At 45.9% G+C, this 22,522-nt stretch overlaps 1 protein-coding gene across 1 annotated transcript; it reads right to left on the bottom strand.

Annotated features, from left to right (window-relative positions):
* Nucleotides 1-1,105: 1,105 nt before the first annotated feature.
* On the bottom strand, nt 1,106-20,781 carry LOC109485679 (bone morphogenetic protein 1-like). Its single transcript, XM_019789345.1, has 15 exons — nt 20,666-20,781; nt 10,706-10,922; nt 10,102-10,288; nt 8,534-8,683; nt 7,732-7,968; nt 7,195-7,344; nt 6,531-6,731; nt 6,030-6,152; nt 5,430-5,558; nt 4,768-4,858; nt 4,561-4,700; nt 3,946-4,081; nt 3,233-3,474; nt 1,743-1,944; nt 1,106-1,254 (listed from the first exon to the last, which is right to left on the bottom strand). The coding sequence occupies exons 1-15, from the start codon at nt 20,752-20,754 to the stop codon at nt 1,131-1,133; spliced, it is 2,418 nt and encodes an 805-aa protein (XP_019644904.1). The 5' UTR covers nt 20,755-20,781; the 3' UTR covers nt 1,106-1,130.
* Nucleotides 20,782-22,522: the final 1,741 nt, after the last annotated feature.

The raw sequence follows: 22,522 nt of genomic DNA, 5'->3' as shown, positions 1-22,522 counted from the left end.
ACGTGTTCGAAATTAGAACAGGCGGTTCGACGTGTTCGAAATAGCACGGGCGGTTCGACGTGTTCGAAATAGCACGGGCGGTTCGACGTGTTCGATCAGGAACGGCCTATTGGCGGTAAAAGTTGCTGTCGTTTTGTAGCAGTGAATCGGTAGAACTTTCGGCGTATCCAGGGAGTGGCTATTCCACATCGATCGAGAAATCTAATCAAACCGAAGTCTTTCATATCTTACTCCAGGCGTCGCCGTCTATATCTATCTTACGTGACAGTGTGTGACCCTATTAACTGTTTATTATGTACAATTCTGACGATTCTACGTTCGGTTCTGAACAACTAAGTTCTTAACGTACAACCACTTGTTTAACAAGAGCCGGCGTTTCGATGACCGCCTGTCATGTTCATAACGGCAATGATCAAAATGTCAGCTCTTTTGAAACAAGTGGTTGTAAAGAACTTTGCTATTCAATCATTCAAGTATGAACGCTACTCTACGGTTCCTATCAAAACCAATGGATGTACAATTCGAAACAGCACCAATCGAATGTGGGGAAACAAACCCCAAACAACAAAATCTAGCACCACAAGTACTCACCAAGTATCACTTGGAATTTCACAAGAAATGTGTCAAAAATGAGCTACTAGTCTATTTTCAACAAAATGGTGTCGAAATAAATATTATCCTGGAATTTACATCGCCTATCCTTCCGCCGATGCAGCGAAATTGTAACCATTCAATATTTCACAACAAAAAATACACGTGGTCTCTTTTTACAAAAACATTGGCGTTCGCTACCCCCAAAATCTGGGTATATTCGATACTTCGCTCCCTCAGCCAATAGAGCACGTCGGCAGAACGTACTGCACCTGCGCGAAACCCGTAATGTATTGTACATAGCACTTCGGCAGAACATCTCACATAAGGTCGTATTCGCGCACATAAGGTTATCATTCCGACAGTAGTTTCCAAATGTTATGTTGGAAAAGATATCGTCTGCAACAGGCAAAATTCTGATGCAACGTTAACCAAAAATCCAACGAAAACCTCGAAAATTCAGGGTTCTGCGCAGGCGAAGTACATTCTGCCGATGTGCTAGCCAATAGACGAGAATCTGCGAGAATCCACGAGAGTTGTTATTCCACCTCCACCAGCGCGCTGAAGCCTCGCCGTTGCACCGTCCCGTCCGACTGGAATTTTACCCATAATTCATCGCCTTCTGACGTCACGATCGTCGGAGGAAGCTTACTGCCACAGAACCTTGAAGTAAGAAAAAAGAGGCTTGTTAATATATTTCAATAAAAAGCCACATTCGAAGATAATCCAATCAAATATTACGGGAGGGGATACTTGGGTGATATTTCATTTTGACCTTAAGTGCATGTATATAAAAGGTAGAAAATGCAATGAGTGAAGGTCGAACCTATGGGTCAGAGATCATCACCATGGTAATGACATGTCGTCTGCGACGGACAGTAAAGAGACAAGAAAAGGTTGCCCAATAAGTCAGTGACCTTGCTATCTTGCTCCGTGATAACTATTGTAAGAAGTGACAGTGTTTGTTTGTTTGCTTGTTTGTTTGTTTGTTAAATTGAAGTTTAAGAAAAAGTTTCCCCACCTGCTGATGAGCCTGTGGCTCTGTCTGCTTGTCTTTATAATGGCCAGGTAATCAAACGTTTGTTTGCTTGTTTATTTGTTTATTTGTGTACTTGTTTATATTCTATGCAGTAGTAACAAAGTTTCCCCACCTGCCGATGAGCCTGTGACTCTGTCTGCTGGTCTCCATGATGGCCAGGTAGTCGAACGTACAGTCCTCCTGATTCTCCACCTCGAAGGCGCGGAACCGCAGCCTGACGTGCCGGCCTCGCCTGTTCACAATCCGCCAGACGCAGTCCACACGGTTCGGGTAGTGGTCGGGGAACCCTGGCGACTGTAGGATGGTCTTTCCTCCTGTAATAATAAGGGTAGAAGTGTTTAAAGTGTGCGCTATGTGTAAGTGTGTATACCTTATGTTTGAGATTTAAAGGAGACTGACGGAGTCCACACGGGTCGGGTAGTGGTCGGGGAAACCTGGCGACTGCAGGATGGTCTTTCCTCCTGTAACAACATAGTTAAACGTAGTAAAACGTTAAACTTTATTCCAACACACTATTTACAGGGATCAAATTTTCAGCGACTACTGTCGCCTTCATCAGGATAATTAATGACCAATCACTTCACAACGTGATCTCGCGAGAGTTACGGTTTACAGTTAGTGATTGGTCATTAATTATCCTGATGAAGGCGACAGTAGTCGCTGAAAATTTGATCCCTGTAAATAGTGTGTTGGAATAAAGTTTAACGTTTTACTATGATTACTACCAACACAGATGAACTTTCATGATAATAGTTAAACGTGTTTAAGTGTGCGCTATGTGTAAGTGTATGTGCCTTATGTTTAGGTTCTTAAGGAGCCTGACGAAGCCATGCACAGTCCACACGGTTCGGGTAGTGGTCGGGGAAACCTGGCGACTGTAGGATGGTCTTTCCTCCTGTAACAACATAGTTAAACGTAGTAAAACGTTAAACTAACGTAATAACAAGGGTAAGTGTTTAAAGTGTGCGCTATGTGTTAGGGTATGTACCTTATGTTTGGGATCTACATGTAAAGGAGGCTGACGGAGCCAGACACAGTCCACACGGTTCGGGTAGTGGTCGGGGAAACCTGGCGACTGCAGGATGGTCTTTCCTCCTGTAAAACAGGGTTAAACGTGTTTAAAGTGCGCGCTATGTGTAGGTGTGTGTAGCTTATGTTTGGGCTGTAAAGGAGACTGGTGGAGCCAGACGCAGTCCACACCGTTCGGGTAGTGGTTGGGGAAACCTGGCGAAAAGTGTTTAAAGTGTGCGCTATGTGTTAGTGTATGCATCTTATTTTTGGGATCTAAAAGAGACTGACGAAGTCAGAATGTCCTTAGAATCCCTGTAGAGTAGTCAAGTACAGAAGACGCCCCCTATCAGGCTGTATCGTGTATGTACAAGTCTAAAAAGACAGTAGCATCTGTCCTTGGTGCTGAAAACGTTATCTAGGAATCTAGGAATAAAAACTTTGGTGCTGCGTAAATGTTGCACATCACGATGTGGATGAGTAGTATATGGGTACATTCTCTGCAACTGACTGATGATGACTGTAGTCTTTACTCATTAGAAAAGAACGTTTCCTCTATGCCCTGAAATAACTGGAACTAAAGCTGGACCGTACCAGTGACGAGTCCTCCGCAGGGGTGTTTCTTCTCCGTGGTGAAGTACTCCACCGTGAACCCTCCCATGTGGGGCGGTGCTGAGCGGAAGTGCACCGTGACGACGTTGGAGTGGGTGCGGTACATGTCGGGCACGTCCCCGGTCCCACACAGTCTCAGCTCCCGGGAGTCCGGGCTGGAGCCCTGCCGTAGCGTCACGTACTCACGGCACACGTCGTTGTCCTCCCACGGATCAAGCGCAATCCTACAGACACAGGACAAAATATACCTTAGATAATATTAACAGTAGTACAGTGTCTAACCTACGGTATGTGCAGTATATACACAGGGCGAAAACACACAAGTCTTTTTGGCAAGTACTACGAACAGTGGGTTACTTCTACATATAGTTCAGAGGACTTCTAACCTTTTTTCCGTCTAGGAGCAGCTAGGTTTACTAACTACTGAATCACGCGCACTACAGAAGATGTAGAGTCCTCATATAGTACTGTACGATTTCTCTCTCTCTCTCTCTCTCTCTCTCTCACACACACACACACACTCTCTCTCTCTCTCTCTCTCTCTCTCTCTCTCTCTCTCTCTCTCTCTCTCCCCTCACTCTCATTCTCTCCCACACTTACTCTTTCTCTGGACACTCTTTCCCTTTCTTAAGTTACAACTCTCAACTGAGGTGCCTTGAAATATGCCTTAACGCGTTCTGTTACGATTTCCCCACCTGAGTGACAACTGTAGATCTTCCTCCACGATGATTTCCCAGATACAGTCCAGGTCGTACGGGTTTTCTACCGGCAGCTCCGGAGACTTGAAGGACGCCTCCAGGTCAGTCAGGTTTCCGCCGCACCCGGGGATTTCTGTAAGACAATCCCAAGACGTTAATATGTTTAAAGGCAAAACTTTTGTTCCAACACAAAAGGGAAAATCTCACCTAGAGCTTTCAACCAGCCACTCTGTTCTTCCGCAGTAGACTGACCTAGTAAGACTTGTCACATAATATCTGTGAAGTGTAACGTTATTCTTTTTATTCTTACTCAAACACATTCATATATGTCGTGAATTGCCCCCCCCCCTCCAACTCTGCCCTGCCACTTACTACATAATGTAATCCAATACCAAAGGGTGTCTGCCACAGCACCTGTTACCATGGTGCTGTACATTGGATCTAAAAACGTTTGGGCACGGCGAAGTGTAGACAGTTGAACCGTGTACACAACAGCTATTAGCATAGAGTAGCCCTCAGATGATCCATGTCATTGACCTCATTTGTTTAAAACAAAAAAAAAGAAGAAACGGAGCAAAAACTTTAAAAATACAGTAAAAAAATCGTACGTACTTTCGCACCTCTTGCCGTCCATGGCCAGCACGTACCCGGCATGACAGGAGCAGCGGTACCCGCCCACCGTGTTCAGGCAGCGGTGCTCGCACTGGATCAGGTCTACCTCAGCACACTCGTTATTATCTGTGAAGAATTTGCTAACCTTAGTATTTTACTTGCAATGCCTGTCCTTGGTGCTGAAAATATAATCTTTGTCTATGTTACCCTGCATGACAGGAGCAGCGGTACCCGCCCACCGTGTTCAGGCAGCGGTGCTCGCACTGGATCAGGTCTACCTCAGCACACTCGTTATTATCTGAGAGGTACAGATCGTAATACTTCTGCAATGTTGTATTTACTTTTTATTTCACAAAATTATACCTATATTCCAACATTTTATGACTAGACATCGTGTAAAGTTCCTTTCCCAAGGGCACAAGATCGGTGGTATGTCAGGACCCGAATACGGGACCTCATGGCTCCGAGTCGATACACCATACGACCCCACCCTAAATTGTTACTACACATTCAGTCACTTAAAAGGTAATACGTCCTTTATGAGTCCTTTTTGACCACCTAAAGTTTTCCTGTAACTGTGCGAGCCAAGATTCTTCACCATCCTTCACACCAATTTAATGCCTGTCCTTGGTGCTGAAAAGGTATTCAGCGTCTAATCTATGTAGCGGTTTTTAAAGATAAAAGCTACATTCATCATCATCTGGTCGTGAGAGTTTCACGGATGCTTGTGACTCTCTTCCGCCAGCCCTCCCTATCCTCCATGGCCCTGGGCAGGTCTTCCTACATTATTTTGGACGTTTGGCCGACTAATGATCCTTGTTTCAGTTAACAAACAAAAGCTGGACCACACTTAGCACGTATGTACTTACCGTAGCACGTGCTCTTGTTGTGTGCCAGTGTGAAGCCCTGTGGACAGTCACAGTGATACCCGCCCTCCGTGTTCACACACAGGTGAGAACACCCGCCATTGTTGTCGCTCGTCAGACACTCGTCTATGTCTGCAAACACAAGCGAACTTCAGATCAGTAAAATCAAGAACACGTAAGGACTTAGATTGTAATATGTAATATGTAATATGTAGTAGCACTTGTCACCCAAGTAATGTAAAGTAAAGGTACTATGGCCTTTGGAGGCCCTAGGGGCAGTGGATTGTCAATCCACTGAGTCTAGAGCAAGATATTGAAAGGAAGAGCCATTCTCTATCCTCCATCGCCTTTACTCTACTAGCTATTGTGTATACGGTTCAACTGTCTGAACTTTAAAGGCACTTTACACGACTTTCCTCACTTTACTCAGATGTAATTGAGTATTGCATCCTCTTTGTTGGTGGCGGCATAAAAGTAAGTTTCAAAATGTGTGCCGTCACTGCGTCTTGTCGTTACACGTTTGAATGTAAAATAATTTCAAAATACACTATATACCGATATACTGTGCATTTTCTACCCAATAAGAAGTTGAGCGTACATTACCTACACAGCTAGTCCCGTCCGGAGCTATCTCGTACCCGTAAGAGCAGCCGCATGCGTACCCTCCGTCCAGGTTCAGACACGCCTCCTGACATCCGCCGTTATCACTCATACACTCGTCTATGTCTGGGGAAGGGCAAGGAATTATCTATCAATGGTGTAAAGTAAAGCCCCATGTGCCGAATTTCTAAAGGTCAGGTTTTAAGACTGCTGAGGTGACTTAAACTATCTATACTTAAGGCTATTTCTTGATTGTTCTTTCCCAGATAGATTGCTTAGACTTAGTTGTATGTATTACTACGCAATTTACGTATTAAGCTGGTCAGTCATTACGTTTATCATAAAGAGTCTCCCCATAGTCTCTGTTTAGAGGTATTTAGTTAGCCTCTACCAGGCTTCAGATAGGCTCAAACATGCTATCTATCACTTTCTTCCAGAGGGGGCTGGAAACCCCTCTGAAACCTAAGAGAGGCTAGTATCTAGTAGCTGCATAACAGTACTTACCGATAGCGGTGTAGGAGGCTGAGAAGGACGCGTGCTGCAGACTGGGGCTGGACTTGAGGATGATCCTGAGCTGAGATCCGGAGGAGATGAGCCCCACCCCCTGGCTGGAGTGGCACAGTCGGTTGATGGTGGTGGAGTCGGTGGAGTTCCCGTCCTGAACCTCCACAAAGTGCAGGTGGCACTGGTCTGACCTGTCGTAACCTGGGGGTAAAAATACAGTACAGACTGTGTTAAGAATGTGATGCACTTTGATTGAGGTGTATTTTCAAAAACCTATCGTAGAGATGAACTCGCAGCCACCAAGTGCAATAGGGGCATTATCACTGGGTACCTTTCAGTTGAATGTGCAAAAGTAAGGTGTAACAGGTCGCTCGGTGTAATATAGCTAGCTGCCGCCGCGCCGCGAGCCTGCCAAGCCCAAGGGTGGTTATACTGGCTATACAGATACCAGTGTTTTGGGGCATTTAAACGTTTAAAGATGGGGGCCTAATACAAAAACTTTCAATTGTTTCTTTTGGACAAGGCCAAACGATACCCAACACCACCAATGGTTTGAAAGATACATTTTCTTCATTTCTTAGGCAATTTTGTTTAAAACCCAACCAACATGACAGAAATGATATGCTTCAATGGGAGCAGAAAATTTCAAATCATTTGAACTTACCTGGAAGTTGGACGTCTTCTATAGTTAGCGCCACATAGTACCCCTCCGGCACGACTATCTGCCATGCGCAGTCGATACCCTGCAGGGACGTCTCGATGTTGGAGGGACTCTTGATGCGGCCCGACGTCTCCGTAAGGGTCCGCTCGCACACTGGGGACGAGAGGTGACAGACGGCAGTTTAGTCACTCATACACACACACTGGGAACGATACCTGACAGACCACACATAAGAACAGATGTCTGTAAAAGCCAAGCAAATAAGAAAAAATAGGGCAACCTCAAAAAATCTTATTTTCCGAAACATTGTGTGGCGGTAGGGCCTTGGCCCAAACCTACAAAAATGGGTGTTTTGGACCAGAGAGTACTTGTTGCCATGGCAACTGTAATTTTTAAAAATGGCTGATTTTCACCTTATGAAGGCATTAGTCTCTCCCAAATAGATGACAGGAAGCATAGCAGTGTGAAATATTTGTGCATTTTTTAATAAAGAGTTAGTGAGAGATATTTCAATGCGAAAACAAACTCGACCTCACTTACCCCCTCCCGGCTCAAAATTGACCAGAAACCCTCTCGACACGCTGTAGTGCGTTGTCCCGTCGACAGGGGGCGCTGGCGGACCGCGGGACACCAGCTGCAGCCACAGGCTCCGCCCGCTGGACGCGATGGAGGTGGGCGTGTCGTTGCCACAGAAACGGCCAATCAGAGGCGCCAGCTCACCCATGCCGTCCCTGATCTCGATGTATTCGTTGCGACATTCGCCGTCTTCGTCGGCACCTGTAAACGTAAGGCAAGTTATAGATGTAGGTATTGTTTCGGGTATGCTTGTTTAAATACAGAAGAGTGATGGGAAGAGGCAAAGATTTTGTAACCGCAGATTGACTCAAGGTCAAGTTGGCAGTTAAAATGGTCTCCTTTCAGGCTGGGAGGAGGCGAATCCACAACAAGCTGTCTGTGTGCAGTGTGTCTGTACTAGTCCCGTTGAAAGTACTAGTATGCTAGACCATCCTTTTGGTTGAACCCATAAATTCCAACACATGGGGTAGTTCTTGCCTAGAGCTTTCGGCCAGTCACTTTGGTCGTCTTCTTCAACAGACTGACCTAGCGAGACTTCACGTTGTTGACGTCACACTTCAGAAAAGCCATGTGACAAGTCTCAGTGGGTCAGACTATTGAAGAAGACTAGAGTGACTGGTCGAAAGCTCCAGATGAGAACGATCGCTTGGGCTGGAGTAAAAGTTTTAACTTTAACCATGTAACTACCAGCACGTAAAGATGAACTTTCAAGACAGTATAAGAAGTGATTTTGGACAAATACTCCGTGTTGAACTTGACCCCTGACCTTGCAGGTCCATGTCAGTGACGTTGAGCGTGAGCGTGTTGCCCTCCTCTGACGTCACTATCCAGGCACAGCCGATGTTGGAGGGCAGCTCGTTCGGGTAGTTCGGGGAGGTGAAGTTCCCGCTGTTCGCAAATATCGTGCCTCCGCAGTCTGTAGAACACAACAAACATTGATAGAAACTGAACAAAACTCTTTCCTGAGAGGGGTGAAGGAGGCTATTTATTACATCAGGGCCCACCACCCTTCACTTGACCGCGAGGGGGGCCGACATCGTCTACCTGATACCTTTGACCCATATAACACCTTGAGGCGGGCCTGTAATAAATAGTTCTACCCTTTTACATTCTAATAAGTATACATAGCTAATATTGTTCCTTGATCCACAGAAATAACCCGATGGGGCCTGTGTAATTCTAAGAAAGATTCTTGCCCACCTGTCCGTCAAGTCTCTAATGGAATAATCTCAGGACAGAGTTACATGAACAAGACCTGATCGTATCACTGTCAGTACATATACAGGAGTGGCCAGGGATGGCCCAAAAAAGACGGTAGTTTATCGTTATGTATGAGGAGAGAGATGGTATCTTACTTAAGTGCTAGTGTCTACATTTAGTAGAGAACGCTTGTGACTGAGGCCTGACCTCCAGCCATCCATAAAGCTTTCAAGGAAACTGCCAGGATGACTCCTGGACCTGGATCTAAGTCCAAATCCTGATCGTTCCCGAAATATAATCCATTTTCCTTAGTTCAAGGTCTGCCCACAAATAGAAACCACTAAAATCAATTTATAAGTTGTTTTAGTTATCCTGTTAACAGACGTAACCCAACCGCCTTGCCCGAGGCAATAGTTTATTCCCGGACCGACATTAAGAAGGGGTCAAGTGCAAAGGTAAGGTCCCAGAGTAGCGCCGAGAGGTGGAAGACTTGGCTCACGTTCAAGATCAGCAGAATAACGGACCTCCCGCTGGCTGTCGGAGTAAAGCTGTACATGTAGTATGATGTACCACAGCCGACGACGTGCCAAGTCGTCTTGCCAAGATGTACCAAGATGCTAATTGGAACACGGAGTTCCAACAGAGCAGCAAACTTGGCCATGACCTTTGCCTCTACTTTTGGCATCTTCATAGACTCATTGAATAGAGGGAAGCATTGTTCTTCGCTCCATGCTTCCCTATGTGCAAGAAGTTATGTTTTCGCCAACTTTTCGTTCACTAATTTGTATCTTCATGGGGACTCCATGACTACTAGTACGGGTTTGAGACACCAAAACCTATTTTGTTTTTGTCGGCGTCCATGGGTGCCACCATGTTGGAATATAACGATGTCGGCCCCCTACATTTAACCGCGACGGGGGCCGACATCGTCTACAAGATACCTTTGACCCAGTGTTAACGTCACACTTCAAAGAAGCCACGTGACAAGCCTCACTTGGTCAGTCTACTGAGGAAGACCAGAGTAACTGGAGGAAAGCTCTTTGTGAGAGAATTTTTTTTGGGTTAGACCAAAAGTTTTAACTTTAAACATGTAACTACCAACACAGATGAACTTTCATGATAACATTATATTACCTGTTACTCTGTGGCACTTGTAGAGCAGGTTCGCCTGCACGATGTCCATCTGACTGAGCGCCGTCCGCTGACCGATCATGACGTTGTTCTGTCTCGGGCTCAAAGTCTCGCGGCCGTTCTTCGTGAAATAACGAGAGCCGTAGTGCATGATGGACATGTAGTCGTACCGCTGGCCCAGGGAGTTGATCTATAATAAAGTGCAAAGAATATTTGAACCCAAGGTTTTGGAAGTTGTGGAAACCTTTTAAAATGTTTGATGTAAGAGGTAACTGATATTCAACATCTTCCTGTTAACAGCGTAAAATCTTATTGCAAATGACATTGTATTTAGCTTCTTTGCTTTGTGTTGTTTGATTTTAAAAATGCACACGGAATTTCTTACTATAGCATTTCTTGCCGTCTAACATTCATCACATATTCATTACTATAGTTTTCAATGTTTTTTTTATCATTTAAATTACAATAATGCAAATAAATACGCAAATAAAGAGTAAAGTCACGATGCGTTCAAATTTTTCAACTACATTGTGTGTATATGTAATGCACTGTGTTGGACTCAAATCTACAAGCTACAAAGCCATATTCCTCAAAGTTAAATTAATACCTGTGTCTTCCAGAGTTTTTCGAAGTTGTGTCTCTCTCCGTCCTTCACGTTCTCGTACAGAATGTCCACAAACTCGTCGCGGTCCGGTCGGCTGTGCTCGTGCCAGAACCCGATCAGGTGCCCGATCTCGTGCAGAACTATCCCGAACATGTCACAACCAGGCCCGACCGACAGCGTCTGTTTCCCGTTCCCAGTACGACCGACAAACGAACAGCATCTGTAGAATGATAAAAATAAAACGTCTTTGTTATAAATTATGATAATTATGAAAATTATGATAGTACGATGCAGCCCCAAACATGTCACAAGCAGGCCCGACCGATAGCGTCTGTTTTCCGTGCCCCGTACGACCGACAAACGAACAGCATCTGTGGAATGATAACAGACACAATCTATGTGTTATAATCAATAGTAAGACAGGTTTATATGTCTGTTCCTTCATGCGAGACCAACCTCGTGCAGTACGGTACCCAATAGGCTCGACGGAAAAGTCTTCTTTCCGTTCAAAGTACAGTTCACAAACGAATGGCACCTAAGGATGACTTTTATGTTTGTTTGTTTGTTTGTTTGTTTGTTGATGTGTTGGCTTCTTTGTTTCTCTTAACCGGTTAACTGCCTGTAGGCATAACATACCAGTTTTGTACAGTACTACAATCTGTGTAAAACCAGACAGTAAGGTCTGATCCACTCACATGGGGAAGGCGTCCTACTGTTTTCTCTCTCCCTCTCTCTCTCTCTCTCTCTCAATCTCACTCACCCTATCTTTCCCTCTCCATCCCCCTCTCTCTACTCTCCTACTATTAGAAAAATGCGTCGATACACAGTAGTGTCCCAGTAGTTTAATTAACGTTATACCACACTTGTTCCCAACAGAACGTTTAATTAACCTTTTTAATTACAGCTGAAAGATTTATGGATCGAGAATACCGAACAGGACAGCCGTCCCCCAACACGTGTGTTCTATTTCCTGTCCACCTTCCTGTAGCAAACCTCTGTCTGGGTTCGGCAGACTCTGGGCAAACTTTCCTACACCAAGTATTTATCTAGCCTCTACCTGGCTTCGGAAGGCGGTTGACAAGAGTAGAAATTGGCTAAATAGAGAGATAACATGCCAGAGGATGCTGGAGAGCATGCTGGAGAGAACAGTTTGCTGCACCAACTCCCCTGTCATGTTATGTATCTCTCTCTATTTGGCCGATTTCTACTGTTCCAACCGCCTCCCGAAGCCTGGTAGAGGCTAAAACGTTCCTACACCACTCATCCAGAATATTGTCTTTTATTTTTCCAACGACAACAAACTGGGGGCTAAAACTGTACTACGATTGTGACCTTTAATAACACCCCAAGCGGGGCGAACGCCCACATGACTTATAAGCGATGACGGCACAGTTGCTACGATATGAGTGAAACCTTGTTTGCGTAGCGCGTGTACAAATGTCAAACAACTTGACAAAGGCCTTCAGGATTTAATTGGGTCATTCTGAATGCGTTAGAAATTGGTCCCCTGCTGTAGTCGTCTGTCGTTTGAGTCTATATGCCAAGTGGCAGGACAAATGTGTAACGCCTACACGGCCTAAGGGACACCGTAACAGGTGGCACATCCTGATTGAAATACTGTTTGTGCGACGCGTGTTCAAACATTGTACAACACAACTAGGTCCTCTGTTCTTCACTGCTTTGGTGACTTTGAATGCGTTTGAAATAGAGTCTATGTTGTCTGAGTCTATATACCTCCTGGCGAGGCTAACGCCTGCACATTGAAATCTTCCGAAAATAGTTCCATCAGGTGGTTAATTATAGGATACAGGAGATTTCTTTCACACAACCAAAATTTATCAACTAAGTGCGCATGCTGACGTTTCGGTGTGTATCAGACACCTTCCTCAGAGCTTCTGACTGGAGTGCTGCTTCATATCGGATACACATAGCGGCGAGAAGCAGAACTCCAGTTATTATAGTAACGCGAATACATCGTCTCGTCTTGATTCCTCATTGGGGTAATTGCCTACGTGTAAGGAGATTTGTTTTCGTGCGTTTGTCTGTTTATTTGCTTGTGTGTCCGTCATCATTGCAATAAAGTAGAGTGACAGAAAGTGCGAGGAGGGAAATGGTGTAACCACAGACTGACTGGAAGGTCGAATTGGAGACCAAACGGTCTCCCAGCTGGCTAGGAGGAGGTATCCTCGAGAAATTTAATAAAACAAGAAATTCTCTACTCTAAATAGTTCGTGGATGTCTGAAATCTTCTAGCCTTACAAATCGGATGGCACCCAGGTTAGATATCTTCGATTGTTTGATCGAAATGTGGTTTAAATGAAGTTTGCGTGACATTTATTTCGTGCAAAGTTGCCCTATTCTGTATTCCCGAACGGCGAGATACACGCCTACACTACAGTGCGTAGGTGAGAGGGAGTGCCTCTGGACCCCACGTACGGAAACAGGTGGTTTGTCATGACTGACATCTCACCGGCACGACACGTGAACAAATAGTGCAAACGTCTCTGAACTGTTTAAACTCACATTAAATATGACAATAACAGCATGTTCTAATTTTCCACCGTCTCAAACGTCATAGATAAAAGAACACACACACAGATCCCAAAATAACGCAGATACGTCACGGTTTTGTACTTGAGCGTCTGTTTCAAGTCAATCAACCCACCATAAAAGAGCGGATTACGTGGAGATTACAAACAATAACAGGTAAAAAGTACTTCCTTTCCTGTTTCGTTTGATTCATTGAAGCGCGTTTAGAACTTAAAGGCTTATCTTAAATCCATCCTAAAAGGCCACGAAGATATTTTAAGCTCCTTAGGTGAAAGTGACTTTCCACTCTACCTGTGCTGTGCTAGGTCTTGAACTTAAAGACTTACCTTAAATCCTTTTTTTTTTCAAATGGCCACTAAGATATTTTAAGCTTCTTTAGTGAGAAAGTGATTTTCAATGTACCTGTAAGGATTTCTTTTCTTCTTAAATCTGACATCAAAAGAAAAGCACCTGTAGGCAATAGTATTCTCTAGCGGACCAACTCCCCTGCATGTTATCTCTCTAATTGGCCAATTTCTACTCTTTCCAGCCGCCTCCCGAAGCCTGGTAGAGGCTACAAGATGGTATCGTCTCTGACTCTGTGCAGCTGAGAACGCAAAACACTCATGATTCCTTGTTGGATCCTTGCCTTCACCGCTAGCCTGGTTACCAAACCTATTATAGCTCCTACATCCTCTCCTCAAATAGGATGATGTAGAACTCGGGAGCTATAATAGGTTTGGTAACCAGGCTACTGGTTTGTATCATCGACTAACCATCTTGAGTTCACGTCTAAGAAGCTCAGTTACCGTGAAACCAAATCTACAGCCGAGTCTTAAGGGAGAGTCAAAACCTCTTAAGCGCCACCTCTGATCCCCCACAGGCCGGAAAACTGATCTTTTGATTGAATTCTTCTCAAACAGCTACAAACAAACGACCTTTTCCGTCAGGTCGGAAGCAGGTTTTTTTAAGAGGGGGCTCGAAATACTGGTTGCATAATGACCCTAATTTTTGACTGTAGGTTCACTGGTGTACCTAGGTATTTGTGTACTACGGTATGTACTACATTTGACATACTACTTGTATAGGTTACGTAAGCACAAGGGTATAATTGACACTAGTATACAGCATATTCTTGACATTCAAAGTCTCATAAAAATACTAAACCTTTCTTATATTACTTGCTGAAAATAAAAGTTAACATATCTATAGAATTTCCTATTCAAGTTCTGGAGAGAGGCAGCACTAGTAAGGTTATGATTAGGCTTGGTCGACATTCTACTTCATGTTGTGTATTCAATTTTTTATGTACCTAGATTTTTAGTCTAAGTGCAGCTATTAAAAGCTATTTCGAGCCCTGAAAGTGTATTGTATAGGGTTCAATCAGTCGTCGCCCGGTGTATAAGGTGTGTAATGAGCCTGTTACACCCATCAGAGACGCCTGTTTGTGTGCCGCCCGGCAGTCAGGCGGCCACGGGTCGCTTTCATCCGGAGTTGTGGGCTAACAAGGCGGGAAAACGTGTTTAGTCTGCGCCTACTGACCTTGTCCGAGGCAAGGGGGACGTTCGAAAGACAAGCGGTCTGACAGGGGGGAGGGGGGCACTGGACGTTTTCTTAAAAAAATGCATAAACGATTCACCTAAGATCGTAAAATGACATTTTCATCCCATGATTGCAGCAGAGGGCCGTACGTGTCAGATAACCTGTGTCGCCCCCCGTCTCTGTTCAGTGTTGGCCCGAGAGGAGTAAAGGAGGCGGCGTACGTTCGGGCCAACCGTCCAACACTGAACAGAGACGGGGGGCGATACAGGTTATCTGACGCGTACGGCTAACACGGCGGGGAAACGTGTTTAGTCTACGCCTACTGACCTTGTCCGAGGCAAGGGGGAAAGCCAGCGGTCTGCCGGTGGGGAGGGGGCACTGGACTTCTTTGCGGTGTGGAAGGGCAAGGGGGAGGGTATTTAACATTTTCTTAAAAACGCCTCAACCGTAAACGTTTGGAATTCTACAAATGACTGCAAAATCACATTTTTACCCCACACTACATAGTCTTGTGTAAGATAAATTAATCAGATCTCTCCCCTCACCTCTCTTTCCCTCATCCCCCCCTTTTCACTCACATCGTCTCTCTCGTCTTTCTCTATCCCCCCTATCTCTCTCCCTCTCCATCTCTCTTTCAATCCTACAGGAAGCCCAAAAGGCCACTTCTTCCTAGACACTTGACCTCAACGTTCTTGATTAGAAATGTCATGACCTTGAATTGAAAGTAATCGCTGCTTAGAAAAGGGTAATTCTGGTCCCTCTTCCTCTCAATTTCCTTCCGTTTTAATCCTATGTTTTGAATGCCCAAAAGACCACTTCTTCCTAAACACTTGACCTCTACGTTCTTGATTCGAAACGACATGACCTTGACAGTAATGGCCGCTCAGACGAGGGTAATTCTGCCGTGTGGTCAAAACAAGCCACGACCTTATCGTGATAGTCGACTTCTCACAGAGTTCATCACGTAAACAGACCATTCTGATGTGTATTTAATACTACGGGTTTGAGTGAAACGTCTATGTCATCTGTAATTATAAATCCCTCGACCTCTCTACCTCTATCTCTCGTATGCCTCTGTGTTCCTCTCTCTCTCTCTCTCTCTCTCTCTCTCTCTCTCTCTCTCCATCTCTTTCAGTACTACAGAAAACGTTGAATGCCCAAAAGACTACTTCTTCCTAAACACTTGACCTCTACGTTCTTGATTCGAAAGGACATGACCTTGACAGTAATGGCCGCTCATACGAGGGTAATTCTGCCGTGTGGTCAAAACAAGCCACGACCTTATCGTGATAGTCGACTTCTCACTGAGTTTATCACGTAAACAGACCATTCTAATATGTATTTGATACTACGGTTTTGAGTGAAACATCTATGTCATCTGTAATTATAAATCCCTCGAGCTCTCTCCCTCTATCTCTCGTTCTCTTCCTCTCCTTGTCTTCCTCTCTCTCTCTCTCCTGTCTTCCTCTCTCTCTCTCTCTTTCTCTCTCTATCTTTCCATCTCTTTCAATCCTATAGGAAGTGTGAAATGCCCAAAAGACCACTTCTTCCTAAACACTTGACCTCTACGTTCTTGATTCGAAACGACATGACCTTGACAGTAATGGCTGCTCAGAAAAGGGTAATTCTACCGTGTGGTCAAAACAAACCACGACCTTATCGTGATAGTTTAGGTCTTAGAGTTTATCACGTAAACAGACAGATTCTTCACAAGGACAGACGACAATGGTTAACACGACATGTGATTGAGACTGACATATTTATCGAGGAAGTCGCCATGATGGTTTCATGAGGTCAGAGGTCATGGCCACAAGTGTAACGTTGCGGTTAAATGGCGGCTTCTGGAAATGATGATGTGATTCAAATAACGCAGTGGCAGATTAAGAAAACACTGTTAACTTTTAATTGAAAACACAGTGTACTTTTGACATACAAGATACTCGTATTTTAGCCTTGCATGCTGTTTAAGTTGTTACTGGACATACAGAACGTTTCGAATTTCAGTTATACGATGTTACATTTACAGGAGAGTGCATCACTTTCTAATGTGCAGCTATGATTCCTTTTTCGAAGACAGGGTTGAGATATTACTTCTGACTGAGCTGTGGGTTTGTGTATCTGTCTGTCCGGGGCAGAGTAGCTTGACAGCGCGTGGGATGGGGGGAGATTGACAGGCAGAATGACAGAAGGCTAAAGCTCTGATCCTTGTTTCATTTTGCTGTCCAGGTAGCCTTTCACTCTCCAAGCAGAGATGTTTTAGGCGTTTAGGCTATTTCATAGAGGTATCTTTTTTTCGTCACTCATCAGCCTTTAGAATACTGCCTTGGGCTTGCCTGTTTGATACTGTCTTGCAGCCACCGAAAGATCTGCTTGAAGATCAGCCTTTTTGTAAGTAGTACTGGTAAGCATTCCATAGCCAGATCCCCATGTTTGTAAGCAGCTGGTCCCGCCATGCAGGAGTCACCGCCCGGCGTCAAAACATGTCAGCCTCGGGTGGGTAATGCAGGCAGACATGTGATATACACACCGACACTCGGACACGGCCGGGGAACGCAGACAGGGCGGTAGTCTGGACGCCAGGTCGTTTCCAGGGCCCACACAGGCTAGCTCCTCGGCTCTAGGGCCTACACAGGCCAGCTCCTCGGCTCCAGGGTCTACACGGGCCAGCTCCTCGGCTCCAGGGCCTACACAGGCCAGCTCCTCGGCTCCAGGGCCTACACAGTCCAGCCCCTCGGCTCCAGGGCCTACACAGGCCAGCCCCTCGGCTCCAGGGCCTACACAGACCAGCCCCTCGGCTCCAGGGCCTACACAGACCAGCTCCCTAGCCCGATGTCCCAGGCTATGCTAGCACCCCTGCCCAGGTCCATACGGCAGCCGTGTATTTTAGTTGACCCGACTGAAGTGTTTATTTGATAGAAGACAGACTAGAGCCTTGCACTGCGTGAAGCCTGTTCTTGCATCATCTGATCCGGTCTGCCGGTAGCCTCGCTCCAAGACTTCGGAGAGGCTATACTTTCTAGGTAGCCAGCTATATACTTTCTAGCGAGCTAGCTCCTATGCTCTAGAGCTAACATGCCCCTTAGCAAATTTTACCAGTCAAATGACTCAAGGAAGCTAGAGAAACACATAATAATATACACAATCGACTAGACTCGTAGTTAGACAACCATTGCGACAGCAAGACGGACATAGCAGTCTTTTGGTCGAGTATTTTGAGGTGTAGGATTTAGGAATCTCGGTGTAGTTTTTCCAGCTGAGGTTTTATGTTTGTCTGTGTGTTTTTTTCTGTCACTCTGTTTCCGTCAGGTCCCTTGAAGGTACCAAAGTCTGACAATGCACAGTTACTGTGCTCTGGTGTTACCTTACGTCAATTGACGATTAGAAACAGTCTTTAAAGGCCAAATGCAGGGTAAGCATTACATTCTGACCAGTTCTTCCTACTGTAAGAATTAGGAGAGTAGAAACAGAAATACACTCCTGGTCCAGGGCTCGAACCCACGACCAAACCCGGGCACCAGTTCACATGCCGACGCTCTAACGATTCGGCTAAAAGGTCTAGACCCATCGGCCGGATGAGTTGGTAGCGCCTATAAAAAAAACCCACTGTTACACTACATCCTACATGGCTTGAGCACCTGGCCGGTCGCCAGCGGCAGTGCAGTCTGACCCTGTCAGTCGCGGTTCGGGGGGAAACCCGGAGAGAGGTCACTACAGGTCAACCGGGATTCCCACAGCTGAGCGGGACGACTGGGTGACGAGCTGGCGGTCTGGAGACATGGGGTGTCCTGGATCTGGGACCGTGTGATCCAGAACCATGACAGATCCTAATCCTAGACACCCAGGCATAGAAATACATAGGCATAGCCTGGGCGCCAAACGAGATACTTTGTGTCCAGTGTGCTATGGATCTAGCACCCAGGCTAACATAGGCACGGTTCTGGATACTACAGCGACTATCCAGAACCATGCCTGCTCTTAGCCCATCAAGGCATTGGAGCTAGACAGGCGCAGTTGTGGATACGAGAGAGACCAGTGAGACTAGTATCCAGAACCGTGCCTGGTCCTAACCCGTCCAGGCATAGAACTAGATAGGATACGGTTCTGGATACGATAGAGACTATCCAGAACCGTGCCTGTTCTTAGCCCTAAAAAAAATAACCCATCAAGTGCAAGTAGACATGCGCGGTTATGGATACGAGAGAGACTACTAGTATCCAGAACCTTGCCTGATCCTAACCCGTCCAGTCATAGAACTAGATAGGCACGGTTCTGCATACTATAGCGACTATCCAGAACCGTAACAGATCCTAATCCTACCCATCCAGTCATAGAACTAGACAGGCGCGGATATGGATACGAGAGGAACTACTAGTATCCAGAACCTTGCCTGATTCTAAGCCGTCCAGGCACAGAACTAGATAGGCACGGTTCTGGATATGATAGAGACTATCCAGGACCGTGACAGATCCTAATCCTAATCCTAACCCATCCAGTCAAAGAACTAGATAGGCATGGTTCTGGATACGATAGAGACTATCCAGAACCGTGCCTAACCCATCCAGGCATAGATAGGCACAGTTCTGAAGACGATAGGTCACATAGGGCATGTTCTGTCCCCCGGGAGCGCGCCCTGGGTGTTCCGCACGCCCTCAGGCCCCGGCTACCCGTCAGGCCGCTGTCAGGCTCCGTAAACAGTTTACCTCTCCGCATTCCGAGATGGGCCGCATGATGGACAGGTCGGTGGCACGGCAGATGAGGCAGAAGAATGTTTGATTGTCTTGGAAGCAGGTTACGCCAAGAGACGCGCATGTAGACATGTGGTGGAAGCGTTAGCGCCTGTGTTACACAATCGTTGGCTGTCGGGCTGATGGCCAGATTGGGTCTTCTTTACTAATAGTCTCTATCGGGCCTCCTCAGAGGCGGCTAAAAAGTTGGTAGCCTCTATCAGGCAGATGATGGAAAAGAATGTTTGATTGTCTTGGAAGCAGGTTAGAAGCCAAGAGACGTACGCCTACATGTGGTGGAAGCGTTAGCGCCTGTGTTATACACAATCTCTCGCTGTCGGACGGATTGGGCCTTCTCCCAACTAGCCTCACCCAGGGCGCGGTCCCGGGGGATAGAACATGCCCTGCATGACCTATCGTTTCCAGATCCGTGCCTATCTAGTTCTATGCATGGATGGGTTTATAATAGGGCCATTTCATCAAGAACCGCGCCTATTATGAATGTGGATCAGGTACAGTTCTGGATAGTCTCTATCGTATCCAGAACCGCGCCTGAGATTGGGGCCTTAGAATCCTGCTGGTAGCTGATATTGACTGAGACCGCGTCTAACCTGTCCCTGCCCAACTTGTAGACCAGATCTGGACATCTGGACCAGTGGCTACTCCAAGATCAACACAAACGTTCGCGTCTTTAGCGGTGACGCGCGGAGCTGAGAAGAATTCCAAGGTTAGACAAAGAGTTGTTCTTCATCGCAAAACGTCGAGATTCCACAACTCTTCTCGACTAAGCCTCTCGACGTCCCCATAGTTTTGCCTAGTCGTCACCGTAACGACACTGGATGCGCTGTACTTGCGATTTTAAGCTCTGAACCCCCTCGAGAAATGTTAGTCTATCGATGTGAACTTTCTTTTCATGTCTTTATTCTATTTTGATGTGTCAAGTTGGCAGGAGTGGATTTGTGGAAGCACAGGGACATGTAACCTACCGTAGGTTTGGCCCCCTAGAAGCTAATTTGGAACTGCAGGAGCGTTTTTGTTTAAAACCTTTCACGAGGATAACTCAAGAAGGCCGTTGTCTTACAACCCAACATGTACTAGAAGATTCTTTCAACAGTGACAAGTTTGAAGGGTAAGGAGAGTGAATTCAATTTTCGAAAACGTGACTTACGTTCTGCCTCTCTGGAAGAAGACGTAGTCGAAGTCGTGTTGCATTCTGGGCCGGAATCTCACACAGGTGTTCCTCTGCCAGTGTGTCATGGCGGACTGGATCACGGAACGGCTCTCATCTGGGGAGGAAAAAGAAAGTATGATATAGTATCCAGATCCGTGCTATAGCCAACCTTGCTAGCGACAAAGGGAAGTGGAGGGCTCTTGCAGATGATGATGATGATGACGGTTCTGGATACGCGTGTGGACTATCCAGAACCGTGTCTATCTAATTCTATGTGTTAGGGTTCGGATCAGACACGGTTCTGGTCTCCGCGTACCCAAAAACGTAGAGTTGCCCCCAGACACGGTTCAGGATACGCCTGAACTACTAGTATCCAGAACTGTATCTGAGAATAGTTCTGGGTAAAGCACGGTTCTGGATACAACAATAAACATATAGCTTGGTCAGTGAATGTGTATTTTACGGGATGAATAAACATATCTTTTTTTAAGATTAAGGCGCATTTTGGAGGGAGAAAGACGCGTTCAGGACGCATTCTGTGCGTCTCCAATTCCCCGCCCAATCCAACACGTGCTCTGCTATACTCGTTCTCTTGGTCGCTATTACTGGAAACTATCCCTCAGCTAGCGCAGAAACCTGAACGGCCCTATTTAATAGCGTGTAGCGGCGGTCACGCCGAACCAGGACGGCCGTTCTTAATAGCGTGTAGCAGCGGTCAAAAAGAACTGCTACATGTGCATTACCTCAGTCCGCCATACATTGTTTCTATTTAACGCTATAGCCAGTTTTTCAACTGTCTAACATGGGAAAAGCCTGCCAAACTGAATACTAAGTAGTCGCTAAAATACTATACAGAACAAGTGGAAATGCCGACAGTCTGACTTCCCCCTAGTCCATGGCTGCCGTTAGCTTCCATAGCATGCCAAAAACTGGGGTTTTGGGGGGATCTTCAGGGTCTTCGGGAGCTTTTGTGCTACTTTCTGATTGCATATAGACAATATAGCTGACCTGGTTGAATTACCCCCGTTTTAAGAACTGGGCTAATCAGAAAACAGCCGGAAGACCACAAAACCCCCAGTTCTATAAGCCTGCTACGGAGGCTAATCAGAAAACAGCCGAAGACCACCAAAACCCCAGTCCAGTTCTATAAGCCTGCTACGGAGGCTAATCAGAAAACAGCCGAAGACCACCAAACCCCTAGTTCTATAAGTCTGCTACGGAGGCTAATTAGAAAACAGCCGAAGACCACCAAACCCCCAGTTCTATAAGCCTGCTACGGAGGCTAATTAGAAAATAGCCGAAGACCACCAAACCCCCAGTTCTATAAGCCTGCTACGGAGGCTAATCAGAAAACAGCCGAAGACCACCAAACCCCCAGTTCTATAAGCCTGCTACGGAGGCTAGGCTGCCGTGACCTTTGTAATGACGGTTTTACGAGCCGTTCTACGCGTGGAATGGCGGGAATGTGGAGAGGCTCAACACCGGCCTGCCTTCCCCGCGCTCACGGGCTCAACAATTTACACAGCCGACCTCCCTTCACAAGGCGCTGAGAGAAAAACCGGCTCCGGTTCCACTTTCTTTCAACCGCCACCGGGAATGCTACTGCTTCTGCACTTAAACATCGATTTGGTTCGGTCATTTTAACGTTTTGGGTCTATTGTGACTGAAACTGAGTGTTTTAGATAAAGCTGTTCTGTTTCTGTTCATTAAATAGTTTTGAAAATAGGGTCTTGTCTTTTGTCTGTCTGTCTGTCTGTCTGTATGCCTGTCTGTCTGTGTGTGTGTCAGTCTGTCTGTGTGCCTGGCTTTGTATGTGTTTCCGCAGATTTGGGGCCATCTTAATGCTTTGGGTCT

This window comes from Branchiostoma belcheri, unplaced genomic scaffold, assembly GCF_001625305.1.
Source record: "Branchiostoma belcheri isolate BF01 breed outbred unplaced genomic scaffold, Haploidv18h27 scaffold78, whole genome shotgun sequence".
In the NCBI taxonomy this organism is placed as follows: domain Eukaryota; kingdom Metazoa; phylum Chordata; class Leptocardii; order Amphioxiformes; family Branchiostomatidae; genus Branchiostoma; species Branchiostoma belcheri.
Note: the sequence above shows the minus strand (reverse complement) of the source record. Positions and strands in the feature narration are given on the sequence as shown.

Bases quoted from the DNA above. Each gene is read 5' to 3' on its own strand.
- LOC109485679 (XM_019789345.1), bottom strand. From the start codon at position 20,754: ATGACACACTGGCAGAGGAACACCTGTGTGAGATTCCGGCCCAGAATG. The intron at 5,559-6,029 runs GTAATGTACGCT...TTGTGTTTGCAG, and splicing joins GGACGGGACTAGCTGTGTAG to ACATAGACGAGTGTCTGACG. The intron at 1,945-3,232 runs GTACGGTCCAGC...TTATTATTACAG, and splicing joins CTGCGGAGGACTCGTCACTG to GAGGAAAGACCATCCTACAG.